Below are 19120 nucleotides of genomic sequence, written 5' to 3'. Positions count from 1 at the left end.
CAATAAAAAGGAATATGAATTATGATGTGACTTTTGATGAAGGAAAAATTTCGATTCAAATTTTTTTTTCAAAACGTTCCAAATATTTTATAATAAGCACATAATTTTCGATCAAACAAGAACAAGATGGGGCACATGAGTATGGTGTCAGAATTTCATACTTCAATTTATTCTACCAAACAATTTAGAACGAAGCCCGTTTAAATATCAATCTTTCAGAACGTTTCGATTACAATAATAATAATAAAAAATCTATAGCATCATATGAGAACTCATGAAAAGTATAAATAAAATGCAAATAATGGCATGGGTTTCAACACAAAAATGCTCATGAATCATCAACTGTACAAATAAGGTAGGAAGGATGATACAAACTTATTTTTGTTAAACTCTAGATGGTAAATATTTTCCTAGAGATAAAAGATTTCCAAAATGTTAACAGTCAATTGCTAATTAAAAAAATCATGGAAAGTACTTTAGTATAGTTAGATTCTTCAAAACAAATTAACTGAATATAAAGTATTATAAACATTAAGACATAAAGATATAAATAAATTGCAAGAAAACAAAAAAGAATCAACAAAAATTATATATCTAAGATCTTCTTCCTAAAGATAATAAACAGATGAACAATATAGGTTTAAAGCTCAGATATTTTGATTGCTATCGTTTATTTCCAAAGATTGTAAATATTTTAATAATAAACAAAATTACTATTAATTAATATGTTTTATCCCTTAGATAGGGCTTGGTAGTGTCTTTCTCCAGAGCTTCTGCTGTTGAAAGCATTTAAAAAGACTGATTTGTATTTAGTTGAAGAATTCTTGGTGCGTCAATATGGTTCATAAATATAAGAATTTCCAATTTGGTCATAGTTTAGAGAATTTAAACACCATATCCAATTATTGGTGGTTTTTGTTAATAAGATCAACGTCTACACAATATAAACAACCAAATCCTATGCTTTTAAATGAGAGTTTAGAACCCATTCTTGTGAATTCATGGAGTCGTGGGATTGGATTTGCAAACCCTATATAAAATGTTTGTCCTTTTATGCATAAAAAAACTAATAATTTATATTATATATGACGAAAATGATTGAATATTTGAAGTCGGATGAAGATTTGTTTCATTGTCGCAACAAATCGTTAAGATATTATGGAGTTTTGTCGCTGTTTGAACGTCATTAGTTTATAGCCATTTCTATTTCAATAAATCACATCCTAAGCTTTTTAATGTGAGTTTAGGAACCATTCTCTTTAATTCTTGTCCGTATATGTAAACAGTAATATACAGGAAATAGCAAAACAAAAATAAATAAAATAAAAATAAATAAATTAATAAAAAAAATGAATACAAATAAATATAATAAATAAATAAATATATAAATGAATAAATAAAAAACAGGTACATTTCAAGACCGTCTTTCACGTAAAGAAGGGAGTCACTTTTCATTAAACCAGGAGTAAAACAGGTCGAAACATTCCTACCCGTAGTGAAAAATATATGTCACACAAAATACACAAACACTTTGTAATTGAAGGCATTGTTTATTACAGACTCTATCAACATGCAATACAATATGCGTTTCTAGGGCCCACATGAAGGTGCATCGCTGATGGTGGGCCTACTACATATATAAAATGGAAATCATGGTGTAACAACGTCTTCTTCGAACTTTTCAAATGAAAATTCTACATATGAAATGATATAAAAACATCAAAGTTACTCCTTACATATGTAAATACCTATTTTTATTTGATAATAGTTAGTTACTAAAATTATAGAGGTAATATACATAATACCATCTCCTTCAGCAAGATAATGATATACACCAGCTGTGACAATAAAATGTTTTATATAAAAATATACAAAAGGAATAGAAATACAGTATTAATACACACTGTTGAAGATGTTCCTTACCTATATGTTTAACTGAAATAAAATCAATGAATGAGTATTTGGTTTAGATCTATACATTTATCAATTAAGATTCTCTAGGGGATATTAAAAAAAATGAAAAAGACTATTGTTACAGCGTTGTAATAAAATTATACATTTTTGTATTCACTCCACACTTTACTGTAGCAAGGTCTCAAAGTATCAATGTAATAAACGATAAAAGTTGTGCTAAATCACTTCCTACATTACCCATATTTAATAGCCTTTTAAGTTAAAGAACAGGGAAAATCGGAAAATCAAGAATTGTTTTTGCAGTTATTGTACAACATATCACTGGTTTGACTGTAAAATCGCAAAATAACTTCCAAACCTTAACATGTCACCATATCATAATAGAGTATAGAGGTTAAAATATCACAATGTGAACATAACAATATATTAAATATTGTTAAAAAAAAAAGGTAGGACAATACTTTCTTTTAACAAATATTTCCAAAGCATTAATGAATGCAAACAAAAAAGGTTTCATATACATTGTATCGATTGTAAATACGTCGGTAATCAAGATTTATTTAAGGAAGCAGACACTCAAAAACCGTTTTCTAACTTTCTGTATCTACAACCGATTTCTCGACACGTTGTGCACGTATATATGTACATAAAAACAAATAGTCACTTGCTTTACACGCAGCATTACAGATATCAAGCACCCTATATTCTACTGAAATTGTAATTTTCGTTGTTTCAAAAGAGAAGGCTTAAGTTCAGAATCTTGTACGTTTAAACCCGAAATCAAAAGCAGATGTTTAAGATTCAATGAAATGTGAAATATTGTGTTGGCAAAACGGCGACAGAAAGCGGAAAGACCGGACCTGACAAGATGGTAAAAGCCAACAAGAAGTAAATTGGATAAGGTAGCGTAACGGCGATAACGGAATTTCCTCCGTGCAATATTGCGTTCTTCACAACAATCAAGTTAACAAGTTTTTTATTTTGCCGACTTTTCTCTACTATATGGTTTCTGCTGGGAAGACCTATCTAAGAATGCTAAAAGTATGTTTGAATCTGCAGATGCTAAACACTTAAGCAATATAGAAATTATTATACTCCTTTACGCACCTCTTCTTACATACATATATATATTAGATGACCTCGATAAACAGTCTCGTAACTGTGTGTACGCTTAAGCATGTTAGACCATGAATAACATTCTTCACGCACCATGAACGTTCCTCAGTTCTTAAATGTTGCGACCAAGTTTGCATCTACATTAGGATAATTCGACCATACAAGCTCTTAACATAGCCAAATGACAATGGGTTATTTAGCCTTGAATCTGACAAAATACACAATACCTTTAAAATCTTGATAAATATAGTCGCTAATTAACTCTAAGCACATACACAATTGGAAGACAACACAGCAATCAAAATACCAAGTGATGACTTAAATTTCGTTTTACCTATTCTCGCTTATGACCTTGACTCCTTACCTAAGTACTTTCCTTACGCATAACTGACCCTTATGAAAATTTGTGGGCGAAACGCTTGAAATAGTTGAATCAGTACTGAGCCTGGTGTGATTTATCTTAAGTAATGCTCTCTTAAATATCAACTGGTTAACTGATCATATATCTGAAACCATATATTTGTATATTGTTTCCCCTTTCAGTGTCAGTGTTACATTAGCAATTAATTCCTGATATGGAAGGTTTTTTGATTATTTCTAGATCTAGCGACATTTGGATTGTTACTGCTTAGCACATTCTTCTTTTCAATTTTTAGTTTCGTTTGCCTGGCCTTTTTTGAACTACCTTCTACAAAGATCCGACATTTTACAACACATTTATGTGTACTTCCATGGATTAGAGTATTTTTTATCAAGCTTCTAGCGGAAAAAGAGTATGACTTTCTTACGTACAGATTTATTTCGACGTAAATTAACCTATTACATAGTGTATCCTGGAAATGGGGTTGGGCTAGTCACATCTTAGTCCTGCAATAAAGCCTTAATGTAAAAAACATGTATGTACGGTCACAGAATCCCCATTGTTGCGTGTAAGAGTATATACAATAAACGCCAGCTTGTCATGCCTGTGGATAATTCGTTTGTTAAATGACACATTCAGTTAACCTAACAAGATCCATGCTTATACATTTTAAAATAAAAGACCCCACTCTGACAATGTCTTTTTTTCGATTTTCTTGCGTAGTCCTCTACGGCATCCATAAGACCATTAATGTTATAATTCCAATTTATGGAGCGAGAATCACGGTACTTGAGACCTTTAGAAAGGTCCTAACGGAAAGATTCGCTTTCAATGATGAAAATTGAAAATTTTGGATGCAATAGGTGAAGTATAGGGATATGAAATAATCGGTATTGATTTGTTTTTGAAAGTCGGGTGAGGGTATTCATGACGTTTTTGTTATGGAGGATATTAGCCAAATAATTGCAAATATACCGTTGTTGACAAACGGTAGTTAAAGAAATAATAATTTTTCTTCATCTTGACCTTTAACATAATCTGGTCAAAAGAGTCAGTGGAAACCCATATCCAAAAGGATGGCCACAAGTCTGTATAATGATGAGGTAGGTTCAGAAACGGGAGTGTCAAGACTCATTTGAATATCAATAGAAAACAATTGAATATCAGAAAACATACTTTCTAACTGTATTGACATCTACATTATTTAGCGTTATTTGAAGTGACCTTGCTGTATTATTTAGCCTGACCACATGGAAGTTTTACTCAAATTTTCACTCAATTCTTAAATAGCGGTTTCACCATTTATACAGACACAATTTAATTATATTATAAAAAATTAAAATTACATTAAGCCAGACGAAGATTTCTTAGGTATGTTAGGATCAAATTTTAAAATATTTCTAAAAATTTGTATTTACTTTAGAATAAAAATTCTAGCAATTTCATTTTTTAAATTGCAGAATTGATGTGGTATTTATATGCACGAAGAAAATACTCGTGTAATTCATATTCTAAATGTGAAGTTTGATTTAAAGGTAAATCAAATAATTTGTATGAAAATAATCTAATTATGGAAGCTTGCCTTTACGTACATATTGACCAAACTAATCTTATATTTCAGATTTCATTTCTTATACATCTCTGACTCCAAGCTATCCATTTTGACAGAAGTGTTGATAAATAAATCATTATATACTTCCTATACAAAGAACTTCAGGTAGCATTACATAGTCGGTTTAATTTGATAAAGATCATCATTTACTGTGAATTTACTTCAAAGTCGTCAATCCTGACGGAATTTAATACCTTTTGGAATTAACTTTTGTAATGCTTACCTATAGTCAGTCACTTTAATATACTATATGTGTTTTAAAATTGTGATATTTATTTGTTGTGTTGACTGTCAAATATCAATATATAATTTGAATAACCATTCTAAGCTTTTCCGTTAAATCTTATTAAGATTATTCCCATTCATTCTTGTATTCATTCTGATTGTTATTATTCTTTTTCCTCCATCCACGTTAAAAATCACCTCTAATACGACATTCTGTCACTTTAATCATAACATTAAGGTTCTCATTTTGGTTTCTATTCCATCCTATTCATTTAAATTATTAATAACAATAATTTTATAAATCAATTTGTAAGTTTTCTTTTGAAGATTACTAAGACTGGTAATACTTACCTATATTATGAGGCCTGTCTCGGGCAGCTTAAATACAAGAATGAGTGACGAAACAGAAGAACCGTTAACCGATAATGACATGTACATGTAGAATTTGTTTAATACTGAGTTCGGACAATTACTGTGAAAAAAACTTTTAAACACGATTTACTTCACTTCACTGATTGGTTTAGTGCGAAAAAAAGATGGTGACCTTTCGGAAGTAAACTTAATGGAACGAACTCGGAGAAATAATGGACCTCATGCTAGGGAGAATGTATGTGATATACCAATATGTAGAGGGTGCGCATACTTCAGTGAACTCCGTGCATTTATTTGTAGGACACGAGGAGCAACCACGGTTACAGAGTATAATGAAAGCATTATTTTTAGAAATGGTTTAAAAAGCGTCCAATTAAACAAATCATCCCACAGAAACACTAATACCTTTGTTTTTAAAAGCAAATATATTGATTTACAAATAAAGCAAATGCTTCCAAAAAAAAAAAAACACAAGAAAATGAAACAACATAACGATCGTAACGAATTCATTGATAAACACAAGAAAACTGTAGAACAATTAGCAGATATGGACAACCGAGTCAAAGGTTTCTATGACAAAGAAATCTCTTTACATTGATGCCATGAAAAATTCACAGACTGCGCGAGGAGCCAAAAAATATTCCAGTTATAAGTAAGCGTCTTACTAATAGAGAACAAAATTCATCTTCCCTAAATCAGGCTTAACTTTACAGTCATTAAGCTTATGCATTTTTTACAGTGTTTGTATTAGAGAACCTCATTTTTAACTATCGCTTTAACCTTTATACGCAATAAAACGCATCAATTATGGAATGAGCAGCGATGTTTTCAAATATGTATCGCTAAGGAGAACAAAACAAAACAAATAGTGTTATACAATGTGTCAGTGGATAGACCGTATGAAAAGGTCCTTCAAATGATAAGAAATATGTAGAAAACAAAGGGTAACATATAACATTCACAAAGCTATGGAATCTAATGTCTCATCTAAATAAAATATGATAAATTTGACACTATTTGTTGTTTTGGAACTACTCGTCCAAGACGATCTAAAGGGTCGGATGGAGTAGCGATATTTAGTAGACAGTCTAGGTTTTACCAAAAATGATTTAGGTATCGATAGTGATAGGATATGTGGACTTAAAATAACTTCAAATGAGTATCAGAGTTTATTTTTTCGTGTGTGTTAATACCTCCACAAATCATACTCAATATGTTTACTTAAGCCATCTAAATAACCTGTAAAGCACTTATGATAGAAGTTGTGAAAACAATGTAACAATCATAGGTGGTTATTGTATTTTGATATTGAAAACAATTGTTACAATATGAAAGGTGTTACATACACTGATATTTCAATAATATTTTGAATCAGAGAAATCCTTGTCATGTCACTCTATGACAGAATTTAACAAATATGCACAAAGCCATTATATACTTATTAAACTTATTATATACTTATAAATTAAACTCGGCGGGTGTTTCTAGAAAAGCAGAGGACGCTTACCCTACCGGTGCACCTGGTCCATGCTCCCAGTGTCCGAGTTTCTCATTTACTTTTGTTACTTTGTATGTATGATTTTAGTTACTTTATGTTCTTTGTTGTGTATGTCTGTTTTCCATGTCTGGTCTTTGTCCCTGGATTACATTCTTTTGATTACCGCTATAACCTTGGTTCCCTTGATTACTCTTATTAAACAAACAATACGATGTTTAATCACTGATTGATTATATATGTTAACCTTAATGTATTTCAAACGATCTTTTGTTGATAAAAGTTTGCTCAGATTGCCCATATACTGTATAAGATTATTTCCCAGTCTGTGTACAATTGAACATTGATCTCCTGAAAACACCAACCGATGAATACAGAACCAGCGGAAAAGTGTATAAATGGTCTGATTTTGAGATATTTCAGACTGATATAAAGAAACTTTTGAACTTCGAATTAGAGTGCAATAGTGTGAACACTAATAATGTCAAATTTCATACTAGAGTTAACTAATGCCTTTTTCTGGAAGGAAAATGTTCCAAACCAAACACAGTAAATTACTTTCACTTCAAACAAAGAACAGCTTCATGATAACGATGACATCTGTTTTAGATGTGATCTATACATACTGCATGTACACAAGGTCTTATGTAGACATATGAGATGTGTACAAATATTGCATGTATATTTGAAATATGTTTTTTTAATATCTATCTCACTCAATGCATCCTTTTTCCAAACGAAAACAAAATATAAATAAAGAATTCATGATAAACTATACACTAACTAGTATTTTGTTGTTTAGAAACGCCTACGTAAAACAAATACAAGTTAAAAGCACTTGAGAAATACAAAAAGCAACGACTGACTAATACACCCAATTCTGGAAGCATCTGATAACACGTATAATAATAGAGGTGTTTTGGACACATTTTACCAGAAGAGTAATCAAGGGAACCAAGATTCTAGCGGAAATAAAAAAAAATGTAATCTAGGGACCAGACAGGCAAAACAAACACACACACTACAAAGGACATAAAGAACATAAAATAATCAAAATAATACTTACAAACAACAAAATTAAATGAACAACTCGGACTCCACTGACGACTATGAGCATGGACCAGGTGTACCTGTAAGGTAAGCATCCTCTGCTTTCCTAGAAACACCCGCGCGCCGAGTTGCTTGTAAAAAGTCAAGTCCGGGGTAAACGAAAAAGAGAAGGGAAACAGTGACACGTTATACAAATCGGTTCTCATGGCGCAGATAGATACGCCATAACGATCAACGTCAATTCGTGATGACGACTAAAAAGCATCTGTAATGATGGCTTCAATCTTGCAGGAACATTCCCCTGTTCCAGATGCCTAATTGTTAATAGTTGAACGCGGTATAAACAAAAAGTTCCGTAGTTACGGCGAGCTCTGACATGATGTTAGAGTTGTGATGTAAAAACTTCATACGCAGGTGCTGAAAGTTGACAGTCATCGTGTGTGTCGTATAGTTTGGTCAATAGATTTCCGAAACTAGGATTGTTTAACGATAGTACGTCATCTATGTAACGGAAACAGAGATCAAAAGATCTGGCGAAACGATGTTTCTTCCTTTAAATTGCATCAGCTATAAAGTCAGACTGTTAAAAGTGAAGAAATATGTCAACGAGAAGAAGAGCACAATTTGTTCCCATTATAATGCCGACCGTTTGTTGAAATATAGGTCCACCACGCTGGACAAATGTTGTCGACAAAAAATTCCAGTATTTTTAAAACATTTTATGTAATATATCTGGAAGAATCGTTTTTTTAAAAGTATGATGAATTTCAACCAAGTATTACACATCTGCATCTAGGTGTACTGTCTTTTTTGGAACGACAATGACGTATACTTTTTTTGAGTCAGAATTTGAACTGAGTATAGAGAATAGAAGTATAAAGATTTGGAAAATCATAGGTTTTTTACGCTATTGTATTACGGTAATAATATTGAATTGAGGGTTTCTAGAAGATCTTTTATTTTTTTCAGGATCCACATTTAATTAATACTACTACAGGAGTAACAAGTTTCGTGGTAGGACTGGAGACCATCTTTTACAGCTGTGAGTAAAGAAATCAAAAGTCTTGAAAGCCGTTTGGTGGCACATTATGCAGATCCAGTTAAGTAGCGTTGTTTGTATGGATTCTTGAGGGGTTTAAGAATATAAATGTATAATATATAACGCTAATTTTTGATAGAGACTTGCATAATCAAGTGCTTCCAGATTTCTCGTACATTTGTTTACGCAGTTCTATCAGAGAAAAATAACTTTTGATTAAGATAAAGAAAACCTTTCGCATAAAACAAAACTGACGGAAATGACGTTTTTGCCTATTTTATAAAAGAAGTAACAATACCAAAAAAACAACATTAATTGATGCAGCCATCAGAACACTGTTTCTTAGTGGCCTGTACTTCCTCATTTCAGCTCACATTTGAATTTATTTTATATTGCACATAATTCACTCAATGTCGGAAATCGTTTTCAAAAATAAAAATACAAAGTGATAATTTTTTTTTGATGAAATCATGAATTAAGAGACACATCAAGAATTTACTTCATTAAAAACTTTTGTTTTTGAAGAAAAATCCAGATATTCATCTTTTTTTATGAAAACTTTGTTTACAAAAATAGTTACCAAAACATCACCGAACACGTTTCTCCCTGAAGTAATTTTTATTTTTTAATAACCATTCTGACTGCGTCAGTGGAATATACATTTCTTTTTTTTAATAGAACAATAAGTGAAACTTTAAATATACATTCTTTGCAAATGGACCTTCAGAAATATCCCTTTTTTAATGTAAAAGCTTGACTTAAATAATTAAAAGGTTGGGAGATCTAAACTTCAGTCATGAATAAATGCTGATCATCTCAAAATGGGTTGATTTTAGTTCTGCAGGTTCAATAGAAAAATTTCGTTCGTCTATCGCCCTAGACACAAAATAATAATTTAAAAATAGACATATTTTGTTCGTGAATTCATTTAGGAATGATACTGTTCATGCAATAAGAGATATGAAAAAGTAAAAGGCACTTATTAAGGGTAACAACAAAATTACCGAACACTAATACCATTCGTAATCAAGTCAAGTCCGAACGAAATCTGAAGAAACTAAGTATTTTTTTTTTACCGAGAACGGATATCGGAAAAAGAATTTGGTAAGAGACCCTTTTCTCATACCCTTGATTTGTTACACAGATATTTGTGACTTTCAAGGAAACCGAATTAGTTAGTACTTGCTCTAGTGAAGTGAATCAATTGTGAAATATAAACACCATATGCAGGAGATGAAGGTATACTACAGCACAAGTAAAGACAAGTTATGATATTAATATTAAAGTCGTCTCTATTATCATTAACCTTAGTGCTTAGATGACCAATGTTGTCTAATTCGAGATGTAAGGCCAAAAAATGCAGAACAAGCTGTTGTTGTAGTCTCTTTAATTTTGAGGTCTGGTGGATATGTTGAAGGTAACCATTTACCAAGAGAAGGGTTAGTGATGGACAATACATAATCAATATATCTGTATGTAAACTTAAAGAATTTAGCATCTCTTACATTTTTATTCTTCACAGATATTTAAAAAATGAAAAGAGTCTTGATTAAATAATATTACAATACAAACTCAATACATTAAAGAAATATGTACTCCCTTGTCTATTTTAACACAAAAATTTTCTCATCATATCATTTGCTGAAAGGTATATTTTCTAGAAAAAGAAAATAAGAATCTAATAAAACAAATGAGAAAAGGTTGTGCTACTCATGATTTTAGAAGGACTCTTACTTTTCATCTATCCACATGTACTTTTCAGGTTACTTTATGTTGAACAACATGTTCTGTAAGAAGAAATTTAGCTCTTCTATTGTTTTGTACTAGTATTTCCTCTTGTTTGTTCTAATAATGGCCCAAAAGTGTCATATCTCAATAAATAAAAAATATACAATTTTCAAATACCTTCTTATTACGTTTTGTTATGTTTATAATCCAAATGTAATCACATGTGCAGAGTCATTCAGACTGTGGATAATATTAATTTGGCTGTGTAACAAACTTCAGTTAATTGTCGTTTACATTTTTTCCATACAGGACTATTTAAACTATCCTAGCTTTAAATACCACTAACACCGGTAAATCGAATCAAGTAGACCTTTTGTGAAATCACGAGATTGTACACGTATAGAAATTTAACAGGTGAGTTTTATATCAGTCGGCACATGGTCATTGAGTGAAGCATTGAGTTTGGTAAAGTAGCAGTAGGAAATTATAATTGTCAATTCAGGACATGGATATCCCTAGGCTAATGTTTACAATACTCAGGTAAGTTAATAATTAATTTTATATGGTAAATTATAGTCTATTTTGCTGTCGAGATGATATTTCTTGCTCGCGGTCCAGAATGTACGAGAAATTGCCATATTATGCAAAGGTATAGATGTTGTAAGTAATTTTTGGGTTCAATGTCTATTTACAGGGGTTTTTAGACCCGGTTTTGGTGTGCGTCTTGCACATAGCTAGAAGCGTCGACCTGTCGGTGATAAAATGGTTATCAACCTGATGTTCCCGAGATGGTGTAATAACGCCTAGAGTCGGTGAAGTAATGTCGGTGATTAAAAAAAACCGTTGGAAAGCTAGGAATTTATTATTTTTGGAGCACAAAGTCCGTTATATTAATTTGTAAAGTAACCGAGAAGTCCGTGCTAGATATGTTCGTTTAACCAGTCATGGCTTACTGAATACAGCATTATAGTGAAATATATATCATCTGGTGTTCTCTTCGTCAATATAGAAATCTACAAAAAATGTGTGAAATTAGTCTATATTTCGTCCAGTTATAATTATAACAAAAGTCCAAGGGAAACAACCCATTTCATTCGTTAATTTTACAGTACATGCAACGTTCGACCTTACCGAGAGGTGTGCAGAAAAATGGTGGTGTGTTGAGACTGTGAATCATTTAGTTTATGTGTTTATTTCATTCCATTACATTTAGTTCTGTCTTGTGCGTGTATATTCAGTTACATTTATGTTTATTCATTTCATGATGTCATTTATCTTGAATTTACTTTAGTTTGTTTTGTTTATTAAGTTTATGTTTTATATTTTTTTTGTTTTACATGACATTGGCCACTTGACAATCCAAAGAACTTACTTCTTTACAGTCTGCAAAATTGAACTGTAAAAAAAGTACACTCAAAACCTTTTTTATAGTAATTGAAAAATATGAAAACAATATTAGATATTATACTATTTATCTATTTATAGATTTTCATTTGTATTCTTTTCAGATATACCAGTTTCTGCCATTATCTGCAGTTTCCATGTGTAATCTTATTTTATTCGGTTCGCAACATTGTGTATAGATCTTCTCTGGTTCATGTGTTCACATTCTGGCCATGTTTTTGGATTTTGCCGTATTTGAATCATCACACTGTACACGCTTTTCGTTGTGGTCTAAATATTTACTTTTTTTTCGGGGGGGGAGACCAACGGGTTCATATATTGCAATATGACCCTCATGAACTATTTGCTTAAAGAGTAATCAAGGTTATAGCGGTAATCAAAAGAATGTAATCCAGGGACAAAGACCAGACATGGAAAACAGACGTGCACAACAAAGTAACTAAAATCATACATACAGGGTAACAAAAGTAAATGAGCAACTTGGACTCAACTAAAACTGGGGCATGGACCTGGTGCACCGGTAGGGTAAGCGTTTTCTGCTTTTTTAGAGACACCCGACATAAAAAGTCAAGCCCGTGGTAGACGAAAGAGGAAAGGAAAACTATGACATGTTGAACATATCAGTTTTCATGGCGCAGATGAATACACCGTAGCGATCCGCGAGTTCATGATGACGACCATAAAACTTCTGTAGTGATGACTTCAATCTTGTAGCAACATAGTCACATCTTTATAATTACAAGTGTCTCTATACATTCACGTCGAATCAAATCAAGGTAGAGGCGATCTCTTTTTCTTAATTGCATAGAAGATAGTTTACCGGTCAAAAATTACAAAAAAAATATTGTTTTGTCAAACTTTGCAATGGAAACTGCCAAAATATCATATTATTCCATGTTATTAGCATTATTAACAATATGACACTGTGTTGAATGGAATGATATCGCTTGTGACTCTACCTTACTAGTGTGTCGGGGAGCACTTCATATTATTTTTATGTAATGTTTTGTTTTCCTTGTCTTCTGTTTTTATATATAATTGTATTGATGTTCGCGTTATTCTATTATTCACCTTCCTGTATTTCTTTGTCGATAAGTTTGAAAATAAAACGAATTAATATAGCTCTCAACATTTTCTGATGTTTGTGGGCGGTTATGGAGATATCTATAACATTTATAACAAAAATAAAACATTTGTTTACAATATCCAATCCATAATATGCGTTAGGAACATTGTTATTCTAACTATATCTCTTATACAGCATCATGTACACAACATATGTACAAATTATTACACTGTAGTACAGCATGGAAAGAAATAAGGCATGTTTATTTCAGACAAAGTAGTTTATTTTTTAAATTATCAAGAGATACATGCAATGGTTATCTCTAAATCGATAATCACCTGATGAAATTTGTATTTAATGTCAACAAATTTCGTTTGCCAAACTTCTTTGTAAGCGTCATACAATCTAATGAAATATTGATTTTCTGTCTCAAATAAACGTACCGCGAGTGTTTGTGTAACTTCCTCATCAACTGATAAAATCTCAAGATATTAAAGCAACTGTCGACGATTGATAGGTGTTCATCAACCACAATGTTTAAATTTGACTAAGATAAGAACCGAGAGGGTCGTGTAATTACGTTTGATATAAGTAGGAAAACAACCATATAATTTTCAGGCCTCAGTATAGTTAATTTTGTCTCAGACGACAAAAACCAACTGAAACCAGAAAATGCAATCAAACACCTATGTAAAACGCATATATTTGTCAAAACATGTAATTTATGTACTTATGTGTACGGAATTCGGTAAATGTACAATGCATTTCTCAATGATTCTGTAATATGCATAACATGCATACAATTTAAGAATTACAACCACACTTTGTTTCCAATGAAAGATGATCTTTTAACTGATTCCAAAAGCTTCCTGTAAAGTTTTGTCCATCGGAAGATGTCAATCTTGCGCTGTCATCTACTTGACAGGGCGATACAGATTTTAGAATTGTCATTATTGTGCGGTTGAAGCCCAGATCATTCAAAACTATAAATATCACCCTTTCAATATTCACATTATTCATTATTATTTCAAGTTCAAACATATGAAAATGGTCTCTGACAAATTCATTTGAAAGTACTATTATGATTTTCTTGCTGTAATTAATGCTGTTGATTAGGATCTCTATTTTCGACATACCAGCCATTCCTCTCTCTAAAATATTTATTTGGTGAATTGTTTCTAAAAAATACTGTAAAGAGTCTATAACCCAATCGGAATTATATTCGGCATAAACCATAAATATGTCATGGTTGCAATTTTGTCTCTCGTGGGATACAGGCAGGGACATTTTGTAATACCAAAATTGTATGTTCCATCTGTGACGATATGCAGCGCATGCTGAAATTGAGAATAACAACAGAATGATACAGATAATAGCAATATTCAACATACTGTCCATCATACAATGGATTTGAAGAACTCGTATGTTTTTCGCTATATCTATGATTGACCGTACGGATCCATCAACATAAGTACAAGAATAGTTACCTTTATTGTCAAGTTGTACATCGGTCGTCACAATCCATTTAACAAATGAAACAGAACTACAATCACAAACGAACGGGTTTCCCTCCAAACGTAGACTAAAATTAGAGAAGGGTCGTCCGTCTTGTTTAATATCGATTGCATTAATTTCATTTGTTTTCAAATACGGTATACGATTGTACGCAAGATCTAGCAACTGAAGGTTTTGAAAACTGGAAACTGACAAAGGAATGGAACGCAAATCATTAGCACGAAGAATGAGACGCCTTAGAGTGTTCGACTGATCTCGAAAAAATATCGTTTCAAAGTCTCCATTAAATCCATTCTGAGAAAAATCAATATACTCAAGTTGCCGTAGACCTATCAAAAAAGATTTGTTGTGACTTCTGCCAATGCCAACATTAAGAAATGATGATTGCATCTGCAGGTGTTTCAACCCTTGAAAAGTTGATATTAGATTTACATTTAAATTTTGACAGCGCCATCTTGAAATATTTAAAACTTGTACAATCATAGGTGCTTCAAATATAAAATTACAGCTGTTGAAGCTTGTTCCTGCGATATCCAAAGTTTGTAAACGCTTTGCCGCGAAAGATAAAATGTCAGGAGGAGCACCTAAATGATTACTATTTAAAGACATGTTAACAAATATTAATGAATCTGGAAAACGAAAGGTCCATTGTTTTGTAAGTTTTTTGGAAATTAACGGATCTTTAAAGCCATGATGTCGAAGCAATTTATTGTATTTCAACGTTCCGTCCATTCGTGACATGTCTAATCGTTTCAAATGTGTAAATAAATTGTAATACCATAAATTGTACATTTGAATACTGTTAAAATTATTACCGCTGAAATCTATGTTTTCAAAACACTTATACTTCATATTCAGCAGTCCAGAACCATCAATGACGCGAAGTTTGTTCCCAGCGAGGCTGAGTGATTTTATACATATATTACCAATGTATGCCATAAGCTTGGCAGATATAATGTATTCACCGTATGAACGGAATTCAAAACCAAGATCAACCACATCCATGTGACGATCTTTAAAAGCGTGTAGAGCATACAAAGTGTTGGATAGCTTCATAAAATGTTGTCCTGGCATCCTTAAATTTTTCAGATGTTTGAGCGGAAGAAAGGCATCGATTTCAACGTGACGAATGGCACATAGAGTAAGTTCAAGGGTTTCTAGTGGTGTAGTACTAAAGGCTTGAAATGTTTCGTTGCGTAGTGTTTTCAGACTACATTGATCGAAGTGATTAAGCCTTTTCAAATTTAACATAAAAGAAAATACATTTCCAAACCTTTGATTTGACGGTCCGCCGTAGGTATAGACGTTGACAAGACTTGATACGTCACTCTTAGAACTAGTGGGATATGACGATAGAAGATCGTGTGAGATCCAGATCTCCTTTAATGAAGATAACGATGAAAAAACACTAGAGTTAAAATACGTAATAGGGTTGTAAATAATACGTAACCTCTCTAATTTTGATAAATTTGTAAATGCCAATGGTTTTATTTCTTTTATTCCACAGGCATCAACACTCAAATAAATCAGGTGCGCAAATCGATAGAAGAAATAGTCTTGCAGTACTCCAATACTACTATTTCTTATATTAAGTTTGTTTGTTTTTGTAGGACAATAGATAAGTTTTTCCCGTGTGATCCTTGAACAATCACAAACAACAGCACCCGAAATAATTCGAACATTGCAGTCACTTACTGCTAAATACGGATAACTCAATATAAAAGCAAGCATTAACATCATTGCAAAGTTGATCTATGAAATATTACAATCACACATAACAAGATCTTCCTTGTCAATTTTATCTTATTACAAGAAACCACATATTGTTTCCTGACATTTAGGCAATCTTTTTAAATAAAACTAATCTTTTTAAATATTGTATATCTTTAGACAAATGCATTGCAGAGGGTTATATTTAAACAAGTTCATTTTTATGATTAAACAATGATTGAAGTCAATTCTAGAATTTATGTTTTTTTTTTATTCTTCTGAAACTTTTTTAAACAGAAATGTAGGTCTCTCGATATGCCTTTAAGACAATAAACCAATCGCAACTTCTCGGCCAATCTGGTTGATTCCGATCGTAGCCGGCATTGGCCGAGGATGTACCGATTGGGCAATAAACCAGTGAAGTAAAAAAGTATAAAATATATCAGAATCTTAAAAAAAGACCCCCCAAAAAAGTATCTTTTGTTCCGTGTTTTTTCTTTCACCATGAGTCACATTAAGCATTGTCTGATTTTTTATGGACTGGTACTTAAAGTTATGTAAATTTGACTGATGGAACTATTGAATGAATAATATATTTTCATCAAGTGTGTTTTATTGAATTTCCATTGCGGACGGTAAAAATGTGTTTTCCAACGAAAAGAGGGTAAATTTTATACTATTAATACGCACAATTTGATAAAGGAGGAAGTACATCATGGATTTCCGAATTGAGATATAATTCAATATTAGGGAAATTCAAATGTAACAAAATTATCGAACCCATAACAAATTAGATGGAAATATTAAATAATAATACGTGAACTGAACTGGCGTAGTCAAGAATACACGGGAAAAATGATAAATGAATTTGTTATTACCATTCATTTAAAGAAGCTCATGTCAAATCCATCACAAGAAACAGATATTGCACTGTGTATATACAAACCGTAGTTCTTTTGTGTAAGTAGTATTTTATTAACGAAAATGATGAAAGTGTGATATTAAGGATTGGTATATTTTTTACTGTATATACTTTGTCGTCTTTTTTAATTCAGTTAACAATCTGTGGGTAAAACTAACATTTATCTGATGAGTAATCTTGGACATACTGACTGTATGATGATCGTTGTAATCCGGTAATTTTTTCAGTTTATCAAACAATTTTTAACATGAAACTGCTGTTAAACACTTGTTTCTACACTCTTATTCAGTGTCAGTCCCTGTAATAATCAGGCAGTAGGTGAAATATTGTATAAAACAAAAACATCATTTTGATAGTGTAATTTGAGTATTTGCACCATCAGAAGCAAGGAAAACAGGCAAGATTTTCCATATCATGCTGGACCATTGAGTTAAAATTTCATTGAAATACACTGAAAATGAAAATTTCATGGACAGATAAAACTATGTTAAAATTATCGTTATTCTTAATTCTATTGAAAACTTTCTGAGCAAAACCAGTGATGCAGAGATCAAATAAGGGTATTATCAAATAGAGAAACTATCCTTGAGTGATATTTTATTGTCAGATTGGTGGGGTTTTGACATGCATGTTCCTGATTTTTTCCCATTTTGCCTGATTCTTACAAACACTTACACCTAAGCGTAAAGATGTGCTCGCCTCATTATAACATAAAACAAATACATTGTCAAATTTGTTTTACAATATTACATTCTGTACAAAAAGTGCGGTATTTTTTTTTCAATGTCACTGGAATTTGAACACTCATTGAAATGTCATACAATATCATTTTTCTTTATCATATGAAACACTTTATCAAAGAGAAAAATTCATTTAGGAGTAAAACGAAATTATACTATTATTATTTATGTTTACTGTGTTCGATGAAAAATGAGATTTTGTGAATCTTTTATGACGAGTTTTGGATTTCAGTCTGCATGTTTTGAATACATTACATTCAGCCCATAACACATATGCAGAAAATCCGTAGTTACTAAACATCTGCTAAACAAATACACGAATAGACATGTTTTCTACATGTATAAGCAATCCTAGAATCTAGGATTTTATACACAACATTAACTCCCGGAATCAATCAATGTTCCCAATCACACAGAACACGGTTTATGGTACACGAGGTACATGGAAGACCGCTACTATTTATTTCCCATAGGCGACAATAGTAAAACTTCTGAAAAATTCACCTCTGTAAAATAGTGACGGAGCTATAAACTGACTTTTTTCTAGTCATACCTTCATTTCCCTAACTAAAATTGTGATCAAAGTCATAGCATAACAATCTCCATTCTTTGGTATTTTAAGCAGATGATGTTTGGGGTCAAAGATCCCACCTTTTCAGCGAATGGCACAATTTTTTTTTAAATCAAAATATTTATATAAAATGGTTTTCAAAAAATATAATGCAATTTTTTAAAAGTATTATAATGTTAGAGCCTGGAATTAATCAAACATTTTGGGTATCAGCACAATATTTGTGCAATCACAGTGTCCTTACGGTACCTTACGGTACACGGTACACGGAATGGACATG

At 31.9% G+C, this 19120-nt stretch overlaps 1 protein-coding gene and 1 long non-coding RNA gene across 3 annotated transcripts; one reads left to right on the top strand and one right to left on the bottom strand.

Annotated features, from left to right (window-relative positions):
- Window positions 1-11312: 11312 nt before the first annotated feature.
- LOC148616308 (uncharacterized) lies at window positions 11313-13445 on the top strand. The gene is made up of 2 exons (XR_015922152.1): window positions 11313-11452; window positions 11607-13445. It is a non-coding gene; the product is annotated as an uncharacterized LOC148616308 (long non-coding RNA).
- Window positions 13446-13676: 231 nt separating this feature from the next.
- On the bottom strand, window positions 13677-16673 carry LOC148616307 (toll-like receptor 4). Of its 2 annotated transcripts, none has more exons than XM_088583215.1 (2): window positions 14870-16673; window positions 13677-14719 (listed from the first exon to the last, which is right to left on the bottom strand). In XM_088583215.1, exons 1-2 carry the CDS (start codon window positions 16635-16637, stop codon window positions 14187-14189), a joined length of 2301 nt encoding a protein of 766 aa, XP_088439341.1. In that variant the 5' UTR covers window positions 16638-16673; the 3' UTR covers window positions 13677-14186. The 2 variants fall into 2 exon arrangements, with proteins under 2 accessions (XP_088439341.1, XP_088439342.1); XM_088583216.1 differs by having other exon boundaries at window positions 13677-14964; window positions 16171-16673.
- Window positions 16674-19120: the final 2447 nt, after the last annotated feature.

Source organism: Perna viridis, chromosome 5, assembly GCF_037379345.1.
Source record: "Perna viridis isolate PV_CMFRI_1.1 ecotype Kerala chromosome 5, ASM3737934v1, whole genome shotgun sequence".
NCBI classification, from domain to species: Eukaryota; Metazoa; Mollusca; class Bivalvia; order Mytilida; family Mytilidae; genus Perna; species Perna viridis.
Note: the sequence above shows the minus strand (reverse complement) of the source record. Positions and strands in the feature narration are given on the sequence as shown.